This window comes from Poecilia formosa, unplaced genomic scaffold, assembly GCF_000485575.1.
Source record: "Poecilia formosa unplaced genomic scaffold, Poecilia_formosa-5.1.2 Scaffold2259, whole genome shotgun sequence".
In the NCBI taxonomy this organism is placed as follows: domain Eukaryota; kingdom Metazoa; phylum Chordata; class Actinopteri; order Cyprinodontiformes; family Poeciliidae; genus Poecilia; species Poecilia formosa.
The window spans coordinates 1-20,649 of record NW_006802198.1 but is presented as its reverse complement, the minus strand read 5'-3'; the positions used below and the strand labels follow the sequence as shown (position 1 = coordinate 20,649).

General features: G+C 37.8%; 1 protein-coding gene across 1 annotated transcript; it reads left to right on the top strand.

Annotated features, from left to right (window-relative positions):
* Nucleotides 1–7,822: 7,822 nt before the first annotated feature.
* Nucleotides 7,823–18,216, top strand: LOC103133109 (ras-specific guanine nucleotide-releasing factor 2-like; the record flags this gene model as incomplete). The annotated part of the gene is made up of 12 exons (XM_007544877.2): nucleotides 7,823–7,935; nucleotides 9,709–9,856; nucleotides 10,126–10,215; nucleotides 10,293–10,546; nucleotides 13,692–13,771; nucleotides 14,399–14,592; nucleotides 15,228–15,337; nucleotides 16,048–16,166; nucleotides 16,248–16,411; nucleotides 17,466–17,532; nucleotides 17,864–18,000; nucleotides 18,130–18,216. Coding segments are annotated over 12 exons (1,563 nt in total), but the record flags the coding sequence as incomplete, so codon positions are not given.
* Nucleotides 18,217–20,649: the final 2,433 nt, after the last annotated feature.

Below are 20,649 nucleotides of genomic sequence, written 5' to 3'. Positions count from 1 at the left end.
AACATCATGCTAATGATGTTCAACATCATACCAATCTAAATGTCAGTCAAAAACAACGCCTTCTGGAGACAAAATCCAGTTTTCAAGTTAAGGCATTAGGGGAGAAAAACAATCCAAACTGTGTGAGAAAGGCATTTTTTCTGGCAAAAAAAGTTTGAAAATTAAATATTTTTTCACACCACTGTACTTCATGCAATAAATCGTAAATTATTGATTAAAAAAAATCATACAAGGCCATTTTCTACATTTTTTTTTTAGATTCTCTCTCCCAGTTGATATTTAATTTCAATTAAAATTGCAGACCTCTTCATTCTCAGCAAGCTCAAAAATAAAAATAAAACATTGGCAACATATCAAATACTTATTTTTCCCGCTGTACGACCTAAAACTGTGGAAAACAGGGGAAGCATTGCTTACCTTAACTGTGACACAGCATGACCTATGAATGATTTAAGTTATATCTCTTGAAGTTTATATTATTTGTTAATTACTGCAGACATGAAGCAACATTACGACAAATATACTGTGTAAGTTAAAATATTTTAAGACATTCTGTAAAATCAGAAGGCCACGAACTGCTAAGGAACTGAATCAATAGATTGATTATTTTTCTGGTGTATAAAGTGTGATTGGAAAAGAAGGCTGGTGGGAGTTAACATTGATTTCCTGCTGAAACGCTTCACAGCAGCTGTTTATTATCTTAACAGATGCACGACTAGGAAGTTTTTGACGAAACAGAAAAATTATGTGGCATTAGGATTACTGTAGTAGAGAATAATGATAGTTTTTGTTGACAAATTTGTTTGACAAAGCACATAATTTCAAAGATCGCACTAGACAAGACACTATATGTCAGCCTTAAAGGTAAACTTGCTAACTGACTAAGCCTTTGCTCTACAGCAGGCGGTGGCAGAGATGGCTGATTTGATCCGTAATTTCCCTTTTGCAAATTCACAGTTTTTTTGTTTTTTTTTACTTTACTTTAGTACTTCTGTTAAGTCTACAACGAGGAAAAGCTTGGCTTCTGTTTTAGATAGTTTATATTTTTAGTTTCAGCAGAGCCCATATAGAGTTGATGCCTCTTTTTAAACCATGTTGTGTCAAAATGTAGAATTTAAACCTCTGCTTTAGGATTCTGCAGCGGTCTGCGTTACAGTGACGTTACAGTGACGTTACTGTGACGTGAAACACATCCAGACTAATGGTGACCAGCTTACTGACGGAGCTTTGTTTGATCTCTGCCTAATGAGGCACCTTGTCAACAGGCTCAGTTTAAGACGGATGTTTTTGATGAAGCAACTTTAAAGTCAGACAAAGGATCTAAGAACATCAAAGCCTCCTTGCTCAATTGATTACTCAGCTCTTTTGATGTCCACTCTGCTCTCCAGGTTTCTGCTACCATCTTTATTTATACTGTGTCCTGCATCTATGGAGTTTTACTTATAATGTTGATTTTCAAGGTTGCGGTCGTTATGTTGAAGTTGAAATATAGACATATGGATGATCTTGGGGGTAGTCAAAGTCTGGACCTAAATTTGATTTATATGCTTTATTGGAACCCTAAACTTGTTGTCCAAGACTGAAACATCCACATTGTGGTTGAGGTAAAACAATTCTGCAAAGAAGAGTAAGCCAAAATTTCTCCACGGTGTTGAAAACATCTAATTTCACAATTTTGGTGTTTCCATTTAATAAGAAATTCCACACGAATGAGCTTTTTTACGCAATAACTCCTTAAGAAACACGCTGCACCATCATTCTGTCGTCTTCTTCGTCTTTTCCGCCCATGATTGCTGATCATGTGTGTTGATCGTATGATGCAAAAAAGTGTTCCCATTGCAGATGTGTGATGCCTTGCTGTTCCAAAATCTGGACTTAAACCCTTAATCTAAACCTTAGTATTAATGTATTTATAAGCAATAACTGAGCCTGAACTATTTGACTATTTTTCTCCTGATAATCAGGTGACTTGGTAATTTTGATCTAAATTACACATTTTTTTATTGATTGCCTTTGACAGTTATTCATAACCAAACTGGACCTGTTGCTGCACAGCAGATCTGTAATGTCATCCACAAACAATTACATTAAAAAACTGAAGAAATGTTTAAGGGAGCAAACACCTTTCACCACTGTACGCAAACAGGGCAACATATTTCTCAGGGTGTTTTCCATTGTTCTTAAAATAAATTTGTAATCCCTTTAGTGGGATCAGTCTTGGCAGCCCTGGATCCTGTGCAGCACGTTCCAAGTCGAAGCGTCAGGACAGGATCTTTTATTCCACCTTATCTTTGTACTCGCAAAGGGTACAATGATGGCTAAGTCAAGTCAAGTTCATTTATATGGCTAATTTAAGCAATCAAGCATGCTTTGCATGGTAAAAACATAACCTTATAAACAAACCTAATAAATAAAATAAAATAAAATATTTTTATTTTTATTTTGAAGTGGCAAAATAAAAAGAAGTTGCAACCCAGATTTGAATTAATCTATGTTCCATTTCTTATTAATTAAAAGGCAACTCTAAACAAATGGGGTTTCACTGTTGATTTAGAGGAACTCAGTGTTTCAGCTGTTTTGCAGTTTTATGGAAGTTTGTTCCAGATTTGTGGTGCATAGAAGTTGAATGCTGCTGCTCCATGTTTGTTTCTGGTTCTGGTTCTGGTTTTGCAGATCAAACCAGAACCAGAAGACCTGAGGGGTCTAGAAGATTGATACAACAACAGCAGATCTTTAATGTGTTGTGATTTATAAACTAACAGTATATTAAAGTCTATTCTCTCAGTGTAGTGATTTTAAAACTGGTGTTATGTGCTCTATCTTCCTGGTTTTAGTCAGAACTCCAGCAGTAGCTTTCTGGATCAGCTGCAGCTGGAGGATTGATTTTTTATTTTTTTATTTTTTTGTCAGACCTGTAAACACACCATTGTAGTAATTAATGCCACTGCAATGGTGACATTGCAGTGGCATCCTTGTATTTCATGGATCAGTTTCTCTAGATCTTGCTGAGACATCAGTCCTTTAATTCTGGAAATGTTCTTCAGGTGACAGATGGCTGACTTTGTAACTGTCTTTATGTGACTGAAGGTTCAGGTCAGTGTCCATCAATATACCCACATTTTGGGCTTTTTCGCCAGTCTCCAACTGTAATAACTGAAGCTGTGCTGACTCTAGATTGTTCCTGTTTAGGTCCAAAAATAAAACTTTCATTGTGTTTCGCTCAGTGAAACACAATGAGAGAAACACATTGTTACAACTTCTTCAGTTGTAATAAACAGCTGAAGAAGTTTATTACAACTTTCTTCAGCTGAATAAAGTTGTAATAAACTCATTTGTTGATTTTAAGCGACTGCAGAGGCCTGAGTGTTATTACCATAACGACTATTTGGGCAAATGTGAGTCAGTCAGTTTGTATCCATTTTGACACAAATGTGCATCTTTGAAAAAAAAATTTGTCTGTGTTGAATACACTGAAATATTATTTGGACATCCCTAATATCCACTTTTTGTCCAATATAAATACGGTACATTTTAATGCATAGAGACTATTGAGAATGTTTTGACATATTTAGCTGATAACAGACTGTGTTCTTGGATTCGGATGCTGATGAAGATGTGTGACATTATGACCGGCAGGCTTTCTTACCTGAACTCACTGAGACAAGATGTCTCAGTGAGTGGTTAAATGTTGAAGTAGTCACCAGGAAGGCTGACTGCCTGGGAGATGAAGACTGTGTTTTAACTCACATTGAAAAAGCTCATGTTACTGGAGTACAACACTGTGGCAGCCGGTATTAGCCATTTACACCTTTACAGGGGTTTGTTGCTACGTTAAATTAAATCTTCATTTTATTGATTTCGCTCTAACTGAAATCTGTGTTGAACAAATTCTGGTTGTTTCAGAACAAAATAAACTTAACCTACATCTGTCACCATATTCTCTCTGCTAAATCTAACTGTGTAATTAAAAAGACAATTCCTGATTGTCAAAATAAAAGCCTTTCCTAGAAAAATAGTTTCTTAAGAATCAGTTATTTTTTTTTACATTGGATTTATAACACTGAATTTTTATCTTGTGCAATTAGGTACATTTGAATTTTACCAGCAAAATATTTGCATACAAAACTTAATTGCAGAAATTAGCCTTCAAAATTTCACCCTGAAAATATTCAATTATAAATGCGGTGACCTTCTGGTGACCTGAGCCAAATGCAATCAGCAGTAGGTCAAGTCGAGCAGCTTTTAGCCAATCAAACTTCACTCCTCACACACAAATAGGATACAAGGATACAAATCCATTGTTATACATTCAGTATCTAAAAAAAAATACAATTATTCCATAAAGACTATTTTTAATTTTTTTTCTTATCATTGAGACATTCAAAATTATCCTTCATTCAGATTTAAAATATGTAAAGTGTACAACAAATACAATGGTTAACAGATGTTAAAAATCACACTTTATTTGTTTTCAAAAATAGCACTTTATTAGTTTTCTCTTTTTCACCCATTATAGACTTGAGACTTGACTTGAGCTGGAGTTGAAGGACTTGAGACTTTGTGTTACTTCTCAAAAACTTGATTTGAACTTGTGAAAATGATTGATTGCAGTTTGTTTGATGTGGTAGCCCAACACCAATATAAAGATGAATAGTGGAGTCGGCGTATTATTATGCAATGAATCAAATATGACCCAATGAGCTGCTTTGAAGGTGCAGACTGTTTGTGTTTTTGTGACTTGGCATGTGGAGCTGCTCTGTTCTGGGATGTGGCTCTGCTTCACTAAGAATAGCATCCTTGCTGACCCTTTTGCCTGCAGACACTTTCTGAATATCAAGCCAGCACAACCACATCTCACAGAAAAACCACTTCCACCGTGGCCACCTGCCCTAGTTGGAGCTTCCCTTTGACTGTGCAGTGTGTGGATCAGCCCGTGTTTCTCTGCAGTTCATGTTCAGTCAAACGAAACCCCTAACCGTCCTCTTCTCTCTTCATCTAAAACGTCAGTGCTGATGTGCAGCACATCAACACTGACGTTTTAGCTACAGTGCAGAAACGTTTGAAAGCGGAGTGCAAATTTGGAATGCTGCAGACATTGCACTTGGCCTTTTTGTTTGTTTATGCATCAGTGCGTGGCTCACCCCGGGGTCTGAACATCGTCCTGAGAGTGCTCAACATGTCTCCTTTGCTTGAAGTAAACAAACTTGTTTTTGTTTTTTTGTGGGATTGCAAGATTTAGCAGAGTAAGAGATGAGAGAACAAGTATGACCAGTGTAATGAAGGTCTTTGTTGCTTATTCTGGTACACTTAAAATGCTGATGTTTGAATAATTTAAATGAAAGAATTACAAGGAGATGCGGATTGAAATATTTTAAGTTTATGAGTTTTGTTAGGCAGTTTCTCAGCTGGTACTGATGATGACCTGTCCTCTTAATGAAACAAACTAATGGATAAAATATAAGTATTATTGTGACTACTCTTTGAAACAGGGTGAAAGATGTTTCTTCTTCTACAGGGTGCTCAGGCTAAAAGATTCCCAGAGCCTCAGCATCTTTTAGTCAAGTATTTTTGATGCTTCAGCTATTTTATAGAAGTTTGTAAGTGTATATATGTATTTCGTTTACCATCGGTCTGTTAATGGGAGTGGATGGTAGAGTATTAAAGGCAACATTCGGAAGGCTACTGCTGAGAGCCTAGGTGACCTGTGGATTTGATTGATCCACTTGTCTTTCTCCATCCATGTCATTGACTGAGAAACCTAAATTCGTAACTCAGCATGTGTTGTGTTGGTTTGGTGAAAGAAAAGGCTGAACTAAAAGGCTCATACTAAACATTTCCAATACAAATACATTGACTTTTCCACGCCACAGAAGCACCACAAGTTAAAGTTCGTAACACAGTACATTAAAGACAATCTTACGTTTTTAATTTATGCTGCATAACTGATTGGTTTGTGAAAGTGGTTGAGCAGCTCAGGATGGTGTGGGGATCTGATGAGTGTGCATTTATAACACCAGATCTTCTAAACCAAACACTGGCTGAAATGACATGCTCTGTCCAGGTCAGACTGATGAACTGATTTTTTTTTTTTTTTTGCCCTCTGAATGCAGGGCAAGTCAGCTTACAGTTCCCTTTCTCTGCCTGTCCGTCTCACTCATTGTTATCCTGCAGCTTAAAGCAGGCTTGTGGCTGGGGAAGCCGCATTAGCAATACAAGGAGCTGTACAAGCCTTGGTGGTTATGTAAACCCTCACTCCCTCTCCCCCCCAACCCCAACACACAAACAAGCCCTTAAGCCTCCCTCGTTTGTAGCCAGCACACGCCAGCAAATATCTTTCACCCGCTTATCGTTACATCATTACTACACTGGCCGTCTGTTTGTCTCTGAGGCAGCCCGAAAGCAAAATAAGCTACACTGTGGGCGTTGCATTTTATGTTATTGTATTTCATTGCAAATGATAAAATAAATGAATAATTAACTGAAAGCACACAGGTATATTTACTATACCTGGGCCTGCCACTATGACAAATTTTGCTAGTTATTGCGGTAAAAGATAATTATGTTGGTATGAGACCATTTTCATGTGATATAATGGTAATCGCATAATAATGCAAGAACACGTTCTAAAAGACCAATAAACTTTAAATTCTACTGAATATTTAACACTGGAACTAGAAGACATTTTAAATATCCAAAATAAATTAACAAAACAGAAACAACAAATAAAATGATGAAGTATCTGTAAACAAAATTGTCCTTCAAAAAAGGCCTGGTTGAGACCAAATCACCAGACTGAAGACTTTTATTATCCAGTTTTAGGTTGAAAGAGAGAAAAGAAAAAAATGATAAATCATTCAAGTGGAAATTATTGAACTTGTTTTTTTATTATGCTTACTGCAACAGGCCTACCTATACAATTTTGCTTTCAGACCAAATAGTGAGGATATAAAAGAAAGTCCTATTAATATTATTATTTTAAAGTCCTAAAGCCAGAAGCAAAACGAAAAAAAATTGATGATTTGTGCTTGCTTAGATTTTATTTCAAATTGTTGCTCTTGTGATGCCATTGCTTATAAAACATGCTGGCTTCAAACTTGCAGTGAAGTAGTTTGGTATAAAAACATCTAAGATGTTTTTAAGACTAAAACATTCCAGCTCAGGCAGAGACTTTACTGACTTAAAACTTTACTGACTTTAAAATAATGTTTTAAGTGTTTCATTTCATAAATCCATTGGTCAGACTGTGGTTACATTAAGATTTTTACTTTACAAAAAAGTCCTCTAGATTTTGAGCCTGAAAAAGATCTAGAATCCAAATGTGTTGTTTTTAGTCCTTGTGTTTCTGTATATGTTTTGTTGTCATGTACCGATAAATTGACAGCAATTTCCTTAATTTTGGGAGATCGCCGATTGGCCGATGCTCCCATCAGAAACCAATCTTATCTTCCTCAGGGTAGCTCTAAAAACCAGCCACTGCCCCTTCAGCTCTGCATTGAAAGCCGGGTTATGTCACATGTCTGTGGTTATCTGTAGTCTCCCCAGTGGTGACAAAAAAAATCCACATCAGCCAAAATCAGAATCAGATGGTCAGTTGTTTTAAAAGTCGGTGATTGGCCAGGAAACTGTAATCAATCCACTGGTAGTTTTAATTTAACCTTCAGACTTTACTTTTATTCTATTGCCTTGTTACTTTTGCTTTGGCGTTCACTGTAATCATTTTTAAAATTTAAATGTACTGGTTTTTGTTACTAATATCTGCCATTTTTTATCAAGAAGATAAAGCTTTAATTAGTGGTTTTGATTGGTTGTTTGTTTCTGTTGAACGCAGCACTACTTCCTGGTCATTTTTGGTCATGAAGGTCAGAAACCTCTGGAGCTGCGGTCAGAGGACGAGTCGGACTGCAACGAGTGGGTGGAGTGCATCCAGCAGGCCAGGTACAAACAGACACGTTTCAGTCACGTTTTTTTGTTGTTCATTTTCAGGTTAGAGGGAAAAATCTTCAGTATTGGACTTATGTCCCTCATTATTCATTTTACCATTTTCAGAGTCTAAGATAGGAAAATTATTACAAGGTCAGTTTCATGCTAAATTTCTAATAAATGTAGATGTCTGTGTAGGATATAGTCAAAGCAAGCAGCAATGTTAAGGTCACATTGTGGTTTTAAGAAAATAATTAGTCCACACAGAATGATTATCACAAAACGTACAGGAATATGTTCGTGGTGGGATATAAAGCCATTTTGCTTCTAAATCAGAAAAATGTTTTCAGTCAGTAATGACTCAGTTCAGGACTTCTCAGAAAAATGGCCGCTGTGCCGCTGCAAACCGTGTCACCGTCTGAATCTGAATGTGTGTGTTGTGAGATTAATGACTGAGCGCTCACACAGAACATCAAATACCACAAGATCATGACCAGCATTTAAGGAGATTTAAACCGGCGGCACAGTTGATCTGTCGTGCACAATTGCACAGACGAGATGGGAGGTTTTCTAGCCTGAGTAGATCTTCTTAATGCAGAGTGATCAGCAGTCAGTTTCGCCTTACAATGCGGTGTTTTCTGACCCTGATCCAGGGGGAAAACTGTTGCCTTGCTTCAGCAATCCCTCACAGCTGTTAGTTTTGACCAAAAAAAATGAATAAACAGCAGTGCAGCATTGACGTCAGCACCACACATAAAGTCTGTCAGGAGAATCCGAGTACCTTTCTTTTTAAAATAATAAAAGTGGACCCATCCTATTGTTTGCTAAGGAAATACAGCAGGTTTTAATAATACATATTATATCTACTGAGACCTCTATCGAATGATTTCTGATTCTTATTTACTCTTGGAAATCCTGTTGCTGACTGGGCACTAATTTGTACATCATTAATCCATAACTTTTTAAAAGTTGCTGTATGCAACTTCTACAAAAAATATGTTTTTTACATATGTTTTTAAAACTGTCACCATGTTGTGACAATACAATATGAAACAGATAATTTGTGAAAAGATCGATCTCATCCACCTCCTGCCAGAGCTATTATTGCCGTCTGACAAAATGCAGCATTCCCGGTCAAAAACAACCAATCAGAGCCAGGAGGAGGGACTTAGCGCTGTCAGTCAGGCTCGTGTGTCGCAGTCAGAGTGAAGTGAAATTTTACAGAGAAAAATAGGCAACCATTTCAGCTTAAGTGTGTAAAGCTGGAAGAGACATGCACTGAAAGACTAAATTGGAGCAAAAGATAAAAGGTCAGGCTCAGTACAAAACACACACTTTTCAGATAATGATTTTAAAAATCTGCTGAGAAATAGATGAGCAGAGTAGTAAATTTGTCAAGCACCTTTTTCTCATCAGTTAAAGCCTCTAAACATTAAGCGTTCAGTTTAAAGATTCTCGTAAAATCAAACTCATCTTTGCTTCTCTTTTTTGTGGTGCTGATGAAACACACTGGACACAGCTACCACATCCAGGCGAGCGAGCGTGTCTGGGTGCTCTGTGCTCGCAGCGGTTCACATTTAGGTCACACAGCGCTGTTTTACCTCGTCGGTTACATCACACACTCGACCTCTATTTCCTCTCAGTGCTCTCCTTATGCCTCTCTTATATTTTAACGACGGCAGTGAACACCTCAGACATCCTCCACCACCCTCCCCCCCGTTTACCTGCTAGCGCACCCATGTTTGTTCACCAGCACATATCCGAAGCCCAACCCTTTCTACCTTCCAGCTACTCTGACATCATGATCGAGCGTGAGATCCTGATGCAGAAGTACATCCACCTGGTCCAGATCTTGGAGACGGAGAAGATCGCAGCCAATCAGCTGCGCACTCAGCTGGAGGATCAGGACACGGAGATCGAGCGGCTCAAGGCCGAGGTACGCATGAGTGCCTCCACATCTGCGTGCGCATGCATACTTAAATGCACACTCGGACGCAACCCTCAGATGGAGCACATTTAGATCAACGCGTGCAAAAGCCCCCAGGCATGATGAAGAAGACACTTCTGTTGAATTAAAGCACAGCAGGGCTCCAAGGACTCCAGAACCCATTGCTTCCCTATCTCGATGTTTATTTCTGTCCAAAGTTTCATGAATATTTGATACTTTGTACCAACGAACTCACATAGATGCTGTTGTCGTGGTAGATTGTGGTGTTGAACAAAGCCAAGGAGAGGATGTTCCCGTTCCAGAGCAACCAAGAAGAGGAGGACCCGGACATCAAAAAGATTAAAAAGGTAAAAGCATCATCAAAGCGGCGACAACGGACGGAGAGGACGGGAGGCCATGACGGGGTTGTTGTGTGACCATGCAGGTGCAAAGCTTCATGCGTGGCTGGTTGTGCCGGAGGAAGTGGAAGATCATCGTCCAGGACTACATCTGCTCGCCTCACGCAGAGAGCATGAGGAAGAGGAACCAGATCGTGTTCAACATGGTAGAGGCAGAGACGGAGTACGTCCACCAGCTCTCCATTCTGGTCAACTGCTTCCTCAGGCCGCTGCGCATGGCCGCCAGCTCCAAGAAGCCTCCCATAAGCCACGACGACGTCAGCAGCATCTTCCTCAACAGGTAATGAATCCTCTTGCTCTGTGTGAGAGGGAAATGTACACAAAACATTTACGCTTGCAGTACCGGGTGTCAAAAAAGATCATCATACAAGTTTACAAAAGCATTCTTCCCCAACAGAACTTTTCCATGTTTTGTCCCATTGCAACTTCAACCAACTTATTGGGATTTTATGTGATACACTAACACAAAATAGTGTTAAAATGTATAAAAATAAATAAATAAATAAAAAAAAGGAAGGTATTCTCTTTTTTTTTTTTAAATCTAACAAGTTACTGTGATACCTGTAAATAACATCCAAAGAAGCAGGTATCCTAAAAGGGGCAGTCTTAAGTAAAACAGACTTTTTTTTTACCTTTACATCATGTTATAATGTCGTTTCATCACCAAAAACATTCCTGCAGAGTTGCTTTGATTCTTTCATGGATGCTTGAAAAAATCTTTAATGTCCCATGGTAACCATTCAGTTGCAAAGTACCTGATGGGATCTAGTTCCGCCTTCGACAACACCCCAACACCCAACTCCCTCACCCCCCACTCAGCTCCTTCAAACTAGCCAGCAGCAATTAGCAAACACCTTGTGGAACGATGCATCTGCTGAGCTCTTTATAGGAGATACTTCTCAAAGGTTTAAGGTTAACGGAGGAGCCATGTTGTGATGACTTCCTGAAGGTGAAACTTCAGAAAAAGCAGGAGTTTTTAAAGAGACGCGCCCAATTTCAAGGCAATAAACTACAACGTCAGATTTCTTCTAAGTCATATTTTATATATTCATCATCTTTATAACAACTTGAGGTAAGATAGTTACTTGATTGTGCTATAAAATGATTCTGTGTGGCTGGAAAACATAATAGTTTGATGATATTCTGATCCGTCTATTCAGTGATATTATACGGTGACCAAAGCTCCATGTGGTCATGTGATTAAACAGAAACCTACACTGACTGGCCACTATAATAGGTACACATGTTCAATGCTTGTTAGCACAAATATTGTTCAGGCAATTATATTTTGGAAACTCAGTGCATTTAGGCCTCTAGGAGAGATGAAGTCAACTTCCCAAAGTTCAAACAGTTTTAAGCCTGAGACGAATGACAAGAAGAAATTTGATGCAAAGTAACATTTAACAAGTACATACTGATAACTGATAAAATAATCGCTCAATTTAATCCCACTTTGGATTTTGCCTCGTCAAAAATTTCAAATAGGTTTCGCATCTGATGGATGTTCTTCAAACTGAGTATCCATCCTGAACTCTCCTCCTGTAGGACAATAAAGTTTATTTCTAACATATGTCTTATCATGTTGCCAACAGTAAGCTGTGAGTTCACTGTGTTTTTTCCAGTTGAATTTGATCAGATGGTGTTTCACTGATGGGCCGATGTGTTAGTAACAGACACTGAAGTGGGAGGAAATGTTTCTGCCTTTTTCTTTTCTCGTTCTAATTCCCAGTGAATTTTCCCACAGATCATTTCTGACTCACAGTTTGAGGGCTTTGATTGTTGCCATTTCATCCCACAGAGGCGATCAGATGATTCACAGCTGCTCCAAAGTACCTGATTCTTTTGAAGGTGCACTGAGCAGACATCTGTGCTTTGACATGCCAGTTTTAGTTTAAGTAAAATGATTTGCCAAATTCTGCTGCTCTGTTATAGAAACCTGAACAAACAGCCTCCTGATACTGAAGATCCCATTTTTAAGTTTCTGTCACCATTTATGGACCGAAAATGAGCTAATTCTAATCTATAGATGATTTCTTTGTGTGTTTCTAGATTCCTTTGTAAATCCTTCCAGACAGCTAATTATTCAATTAAATGTTATAAATCAATGTAAAGGCATAAATATAATTTTTCTCCCGTTTTTATTTGATTTGTAAAAAATGAAATATGTAAATAGACGTGGATTATAAAAATGTTTATGCATGATAAAACATGGATTATCTTTTGCATGGCTGAAACAATTAATCCGATTAATTAATCATCAGATTAATTAATCGTGGGAAAACCTTCAAATTTTCACACTACATTCCCCTCTACTGATTCTAGGAAATCACTTTAAAAGAACATTTTAATCCACTGATTTAATGTGAAACCAGAATATCCTCTCACGGAGAGGAGCAGCAAAGCTTCGTCATCAGCCCGATTCAAGACTGCCCCGCATTCTACGTCCACGCCAAACTGTTGTGGAAATTTTCCTTTAACAAAGAGTGAGGGAAACCTGTTTCAAGGACCAGAGAAAGAATATATTCTTAATCAGTATTTATTTGAAGGCTTTACAGCGTTTAAAGTCTCTGCTCACTGAGCGCAGTCAGGAGAAAGAGCCTGGAGCAGAACACAGCTTCCACTTTTATAGAGAGAGGTTCATTCTGATCGCAGTTTGATCATCTACATGATTACAGAACAGACAGCAAACACACGTCTTCTTTCACTAGGAGTCATGAGAGATCAAGAAACAATTCAATGACTTGTTTAATTAATCGGCTTAATTGTGATTAATCTGATTAATAATTAGTTTAACTATTGATTAATTCTTAACTGGAGTATTTAGACTTTTAAAAAGGCAATTTACTGAAAGAACAACACAGTCAGAGCTGCAGTTAAGACAAAACTGACCAAAAATGTATACATTTAGCATTAAAGGTAAAATAAATCTTATTTGTTTGTAATGTTCTCTCCAGAGCTTGTGTCAGTTTTACCTTCACCAGGTAAAAATTTAGTAAAAAAAAATCTATTAATCAATTAAGAAAGGGCTGAACTTTTCACACGATGTATTTTTTAGCTGCAGATTCATCCTTTGCTACAAGTGATCAAGCTTACACTAATAGAATGTTATTGAAGTTTAAGCAATAAAGTGTCTAGTTTTCTATTTTAAAATGGAATTGAATTATTTGTTTATCTGCATGTTTTATGTATTTCTAATCTTGTATAAAATAAGTTTGAGTGGCTAAACAACAAATCTGCAGAATGTGCCAATTGACAATATAATGATTGACCAAATAATGGTTAGAATAATCGACATCGTTAAAATAATTGTTAGCTGCTGGTCTTTCGTAGAGTGCACGTCTTAAAACACAACTCACAGTGTTTGTATTTTATTTTGTCTCCTGAATAAAAAGAGAAACATCCTCAGATTAGTTCTCTGTGTGCAGTGAGACCATCATGTTTCTGCACGAGATCTTCCACCAGGGCCTGAAGGCTCGCATCGCCAACTGGCCGACGTTGGTTCTGGGTGAGTACTGAGTCATTCAGTGGTCAGACTTAAATACTTAAACCTGTAGACTGTACCAACTCTCAGATCACAGCTCCTAACATGAAAAACATCAACAAAAATGTAACCTACATCTTCATAAGTAATGCTTCTGTAATAAGAAGAAATATAGACTATTGTCAAATTATGATGATGCAGTTTATGAGTGGATTTTGTGTTTGATGAAAGTTATTGTCTTTACAGTGTAGTTTCACTTTTCAGTCACTAAACAGATAATAATTCATTCCAAGAAAGTAATTTCCAAACAAATAATTGAATTACAAATGAGTTTTTTACAGTTACATACATTCAAAACAGGCCTAAAAAACTTAATATTCTCAATATTTCTTATGAATTTCTAATCTTTAATGTTTACATCTATATTTTAGGATCTTTGCTGCTGTTTTGTGTTAATTGTTTTATTGATTGTAGCACTTTCAATGTAAATATGTGATAAATAATATTATTATTATTATTACATAGAGTCACTGTAATATAACCACATCAAAAACATACATTTATTACCTGTAGATGTCTGAAGTAGAAGCTGTAGTTTTAGACTATCTTTTTTGATACATCAATGTGAGTCGCTGTGCGTTTTCCTCCCAGCTGACCTGTTCGACATCCTGCTGCCCATGCTCAACATTTACCAGGAGTTTGTGCGGAACCACCAGTACAGCCTGCAGGTTCTGGCCAACTGCAAGCAGAACCGAGACTTTGACAAGCTGCTCAAACAGTACGAATACAACGCCGGCTGTGAGGGCCGCATGCTGGAAACCTTCCTCACTTACCCCATGTTCCAGGTACCAAACACTTTATGTACTAATTAGGCAATAAACTGCTTTGTTTTCAAGGTCTAGGTTTAGTTCCAGTGGCCATATGGTAACTACGATCACGACATGCCGTTTCATCAGCTTCAAATGTATATTGTAATGAAGATGAATGGAAAATCAAAAGGCTTTTATTTTGAGTACATTTGAAAAACTTCAATTGATTCAAACGATGTTTCAGCTTTTGGCTTGAGACTGAGCAAACTAATGCAGCTGGGCTGCTGAAGCCATTTATCTACAAGTCTGAATATCTAGACTTCTACATATTATATGATTGAAAAAATCACCACAAGCTATTTAGATTTGTGTTTAAAGAGGGTTAAAAACACTTGGAGCGCGTAAAACTTTACAGCAATAAATCATTTATAGATCTTGGTAGAATGTGTTAAAATTAAAGTAATTCTGTCACAAACTACAAAAAAAATAGCTTTTAACATATTTGAAAATGTTGGTTTTAAACTGATAAAATTTCAGATTTTTAAATATTAAACCTTAAAAAACTCAGGTTTAAATTCTTAATTTTCATCCCACATTCTAATCATACATCCATGTCTTAGTATTCAATATGTCAATGTTTTCTTTATGACACGTATTTTTTTAAATGCTAGATTCCTCGATACATCATCACCCTCCATGAGCTGCTGGCGCACACACCCCATGAGCATGTGGAGCGCAAGAGCCTGGAGTTTGCCAAATCCAAACTGGAAGAGTTGTCAAAGTGAGTATGGGACTGTGGAAAAAAAAAATGAAAATGACGATTCAGTGACATTGAATTTTACCCTACAGTGGAGACCGAATATCATTTTTCTGTATGTACATTCTAAACGCACAGGGACAGATTCATTTGGTTGCATGTTGGTTCTTATTGAGAAACTGAAAAAATGCACTGCAGTGAAAGCTGCACAAATATTTAATTGTCATATTTTCTTATTTATTGATGTTGTAATAAACTCAACAGTAGAGAAAATATCATAAAAAATTATTTTTAGAGGTTTTTTTAAACATCATTAATATTAATTTACACCGTTATGAGGAATTACATGTTTTTTAGAAATACAATAAATCTATCTCTCTTATAGATTAAGTTTTTTTCTATTTTTCTCACTCATTCTTATGGAATAATTACACTGAATTTTCACAAAAGAATGATACTTAAGGTATAAGTAATATTTAGATAAATGTTTCTTGCCATTATGTTGTTTTTTGTCATCATTTAAAATCTAAACATAGAAGTTCAATTGTAGTTCGATGGTGGAAATTTATCAGAAATGATAAGTTTTCTTTCTTCAGAATTTGAATTTCATTCAGCTGAACTGAGAGTAAAACCGGCTGTTTGGGTCATACAGGTCTCACACACACACACACACACACACACACGCACACACACACACACACACACACACTGACCTCTGCTCCTTGTGTTTTCAGAATGATGCATGACGAGGTGAGCGACACAGAGAACATCAGGAAGAATCTGGCCATTGAAAGGATGATCGTTGAAGGCTGCGACATTTTGTTAGACACCAGCCAGACCTTCGTCAGACAAGGTAGCCTTCCTGCTTTCTCAGCTTTCGTTCAGCCGTCCCACCTTCCTGCACTCTTTCACGACTTCTCTCCTCCACGATCAGGTTCTCTCATCCAGCTGCCGTCCAGCAGCGAACGGGGCATGCTCAGTAAGGTGCGTCTGGGTTCGCTCTCACTGAGGAAGGAAGGAGAGAGGCAGTGTTTCCTGTTCACCAAGCACTTCCTCATCTGTACACGGACCTCTGGAGGGAAGCTGCACCTGCTGAAGGTAAAACGTCTCTTTATCTACAATCTGAGTGTTTTCAAGTTCAGCAGTTTCTACACAGACTCTAGAGTTACAGGTTTTGCAAAAATGACAGGCCTGTGAAGACATACACTGTGTTTCCATTAACCATAAAATTGTGTAAATTGAAATTATGAAAATAAATCAGCTTAATGGAAACATGGCATTTCGAAAAAAAAAATCATTGTTTAAAATAAAAATGATGAGATTGCTTTTCGGCCGTATCGAAGTAGATGTGTGTTGCAGAACTGCAATGGAAACACCTTTTTCACATCACACAAGTCACATGATCAGCAGCTGGATGTTACTACTGGCAAAAACAAAATGGATTGTTTCTGATTTTTTTTTTTTTCAGATGTTGTTCAGAGCTCTCACAGCATCAGTTGAGTGTCATTCCAACGTGTTGAATCCGTAACTCTTCTGTAAAATCACCTATTACAATTTCTCCAAAATGACGCATAGTAGCCGCTCCTGAGTAGGCGTGGCTTGTCGCTCAAACTACTGAATAAGATGCTGACGTCTTCTCTGATTGGGTGATAGGTGACGTGTGTTAGCGTCATGGCTGAATTATGAATATATCCCATGTAACTGTTTACTTCAGCTGCTGCCATGACTTTAGCCACTTGAATGGAAACAATTCCAAAAATTGTGTTTTTTCGACATTAGCAGAATATAGACAAAAATCTGTGTAATGGAAGTGCGACAAATCCTGCTTTGCATTTTACAAATCTGAAAACTAAAGACATTCAATCTCTCCTGCTAATCTTAAATTGTCTTAATACAGTTTTGGTCAGCTTAAATCTGTTCAGAACATACCCCTGTATACTAGGGGATGAGTCATATAAGTAATATATTTGTATTTGACCTTGAAGGCACAACTAGATCTACAAAATTCCCTCATAATTATGACAGAAAATATTTGTTCTGGCATAATAAGATTAAAAATAAAGTCTTTCTGTTGAGTCTAGATTTGTGTCCAATATCTTTCACTGGGAAGGCTTTAATTTAATATTTAATTTGTTATCTTTCTTCCTAACAGCAGGGAGGAACTCTGTCTCTGATTGAGTGCACTCTGATTGAGGAACTAGATGCCAGTGATGAAGACTGTGAGTATCCTGCTGCAATCTTTACTAATTATTAAAATTCATTCCAGTGGTTGCCTAACCTCTGAACGTCAGATTTCTACAAAGAAAACTTTGCAGAATTCAACAATGAAAAAAGTTTGGCGGAAGAAGGACTGTAAGAAACACTACCTAGAAAAAACAACAAATATCAATGAGAAAGTTCATAGGTACAATAGAAAATATGTTGGGTTTTTTTTTTTACAATTTTGATTAAATGCAACAAAGCCATTTAGGCAGTTTACAGATCAATACAAGGTTAATCCCAGCTCAGATGAGCAGAATGAAAGTGTTTTGGTTTCCTGTTGCGTTTCAGACAACGCTGCAGGTCAAGGCTTCAGTCACCTGGAGTTTAAAATTGTGGTGGAGCCCCCTGATGGTCAGAGCTTCTCCGTTGTTCTCCTGGCTCCTTCCCGCCAGGAGAAGGCTGCCTGGACCAGTGACATCAGCCAGGTACAGACCGACTCAGAGGAACTCAGAGCTGCCATGGCGGACTTTAGCTGATCTTCTAAAAGAAACGTTTATCCTTGTTTGTTTTGTGTGTGTTTGTGTGTGTGTGTGTGTGTTTTCTTTCCACTTCAGTGCATCGATAACATCCGCTGTAACGGCCTGATGACCAGCGTCTTTGAGGAGAACTCTAAAGTTTCTGTGCCCCACATGATCAAGTGAGGAAATGATCTCATTCTGGCTGTGCTAAAGTCTTACATTTGACAGATTTACAGATCTCACAGCAACACGTCATGGTGGATTAATTATGTCAATGAGAAGAAAATTTTAAACAATGAAGTTGAATAATTTTCCAAANGACGAGGTGAGCGACACAGAGAACATCAGGAAGAATCTGGCCATTGAAAGGATGATCGTTGAAGGCTGCGACATTTTGTTAGACACCAGCCAGACCTTCGTCAGACAAGGTAGCCTTCCTGCTTTCTCAGCTTTCGTTCAGCCGTCCCACCTTCCTGCACTCTTTCACGACTTCTCTCCTCCACGATCAGGTTCTCTCATCCAGCTGCCGTCCAGCAGCGAACGGGGCATGCTCAGTAAGGTGCGTCTGGGTTCGCTCTCCCTGAGGAAGGAAGGAGAGAGGCAGTGTTTCCTGTTCACCAAGCACTTCCTCATCTGTACACGGACCTCTGGAGGGAAGCTGCACCTGCTGAAGGTAAAACGTCTCTTTATCTACAATCTGAGTGTTTTCAAGTTCAGCAGTTTCTACACAGACTCTAGAGTTACAGGTTTTGCAAAAATGACAGGCCTGTGAAGACATACACTGTGTTTCCATTAACCATAAAATTGTGTAAATTGAAATTATGAAAATAAATCAGCTTAATGGAAACATGGCATTTCGAAAAAAAAAATCATTGTTTAAAATAAAAATGATGAGATTGCTTTTCGGCCGTATCGAAGTAGATGTGTGTTGCAGAACTGCAATGGAAACACCTTTTTCACATCACACAAGTCACATGATCAGCAGCTGGATGTTACTACTGGCAAAAACAAAATGGATTGTTTCTGATTTTTTTTTTTTTCAGATGTTGTTCAGAGCTCTCACAGCATCAGTTGAGTGTCATTCCAACATGTTAAATCCATAACTCTTCTGTAAAATCACCTATTACAATTTCTCCAAAATGACGCATAGTAGCCGCTCCTGAGTAGGCGTGGCTTGTCGCTCAAACTACTGAATAAGATGCTGACGTCTTCTCTGATTGGGTGATAGGTGACGTGTGTTAGCGTCATGGCTGAATTATGAATATATCCCATGTAACTGTTTACTTCAGCTGCTGCCATGACTTTAGCCACTTGAATGGAAACAATTCCAAAAATTGTTGTTTTTTTTCAACATTAGCAGAATATAGACAAAAATCTGTGTAATGGAAGTGCGACAAATCCTGCTTTGCATTTTACAAATCTGAAAACTAAAGACATTCAATCTCTCCTGCTAATCTGAAATTGTCTTAATACAGTTTTGGTCAGCTTAAATCTGTTCAGAACATACCCCTGTACACTAGGGGATAAGTCATATAAATAATATATTTGTATTAGACCTTGAAGGCACAACTAGATCTACAAAATTCCCTCATAATTATGACAGAAAATATTTGTTCTGGCATAATAAGATTAAAAATAAAGTCTTTCTGTTGAGTCTAGATTTGTGTCCAATATCTTTCACTGGGAAGGCTTTAATTTAATATTTAATTTGTTATCTTTCTTCCTAACAGCAGGGAGGAACTCTGTCTCTGATTGAGTGCACTCTGATTGAGGAACTAGATGCCAGTGATGAAGACTGTGAGTATCCTGCTGCAATCTTTACTAATTATTAAAATTCATTCCAGTGGTTGCCTAACCTCTGAACGTCAGATTTCTACAAAGAAAACTTTGCAGAATTCAACGGTGAAAAAAGTTTGGCGGAAGAAGGACTGTAAGAAACACTACCTAGAAAAAACAACAAATATCAATGAGAAAGTTCATAGGTACAATAGAAAATATGTTGGGTTTTTTTTTTTACAATTTTGATTAAATGCAACAAAGCCATTTAGGCAGTTTACAGATCAATACAAGGTTAATCCCAGCTCAGCTGAGCAGAATGAAAGTGTTTTGGTTTCCTGTTGCGTTTCAGACAACGCTGCAGGTCAAGGCTTCAGTCACCTGGAGTTTAAAATTGTGGTGGAGCCCCCTGATGGTCAGAGCTTCTGCGTTGTTCTCCTGGCTCCTTCCCGCCAGGAGAAGGCTGCCTGGACCAGCGACATCAGCCAGGTACTGACCGACTCAGAGGAACTCAGAGCTGCCATGGCGGACTTTAGCTGATCTTCTAAAAGAAACGTTTATCCTTGTTTGTTTTGTGTGTGTTTGTGTGTGTGTGTGTGTGTTTTCTTTCCACTTCAGTGCATCGATAACATCCGCTGTAACGGCCTGATGACCAGCGTCTTTGAGGAGAACTCTAAAGTTTCTGTGCCCCACATGATCAAGTGAGGAAATGATCTCATTCTGGCTGTGCTAAAGTCTTACATTTGACAGATTTACAGATCTCACAGCAACACGTCATGGTGGATTAATTATGTCAATGAGAAGAAAATTTTAAACAATGAAGTTGAATAATTTTCCAAA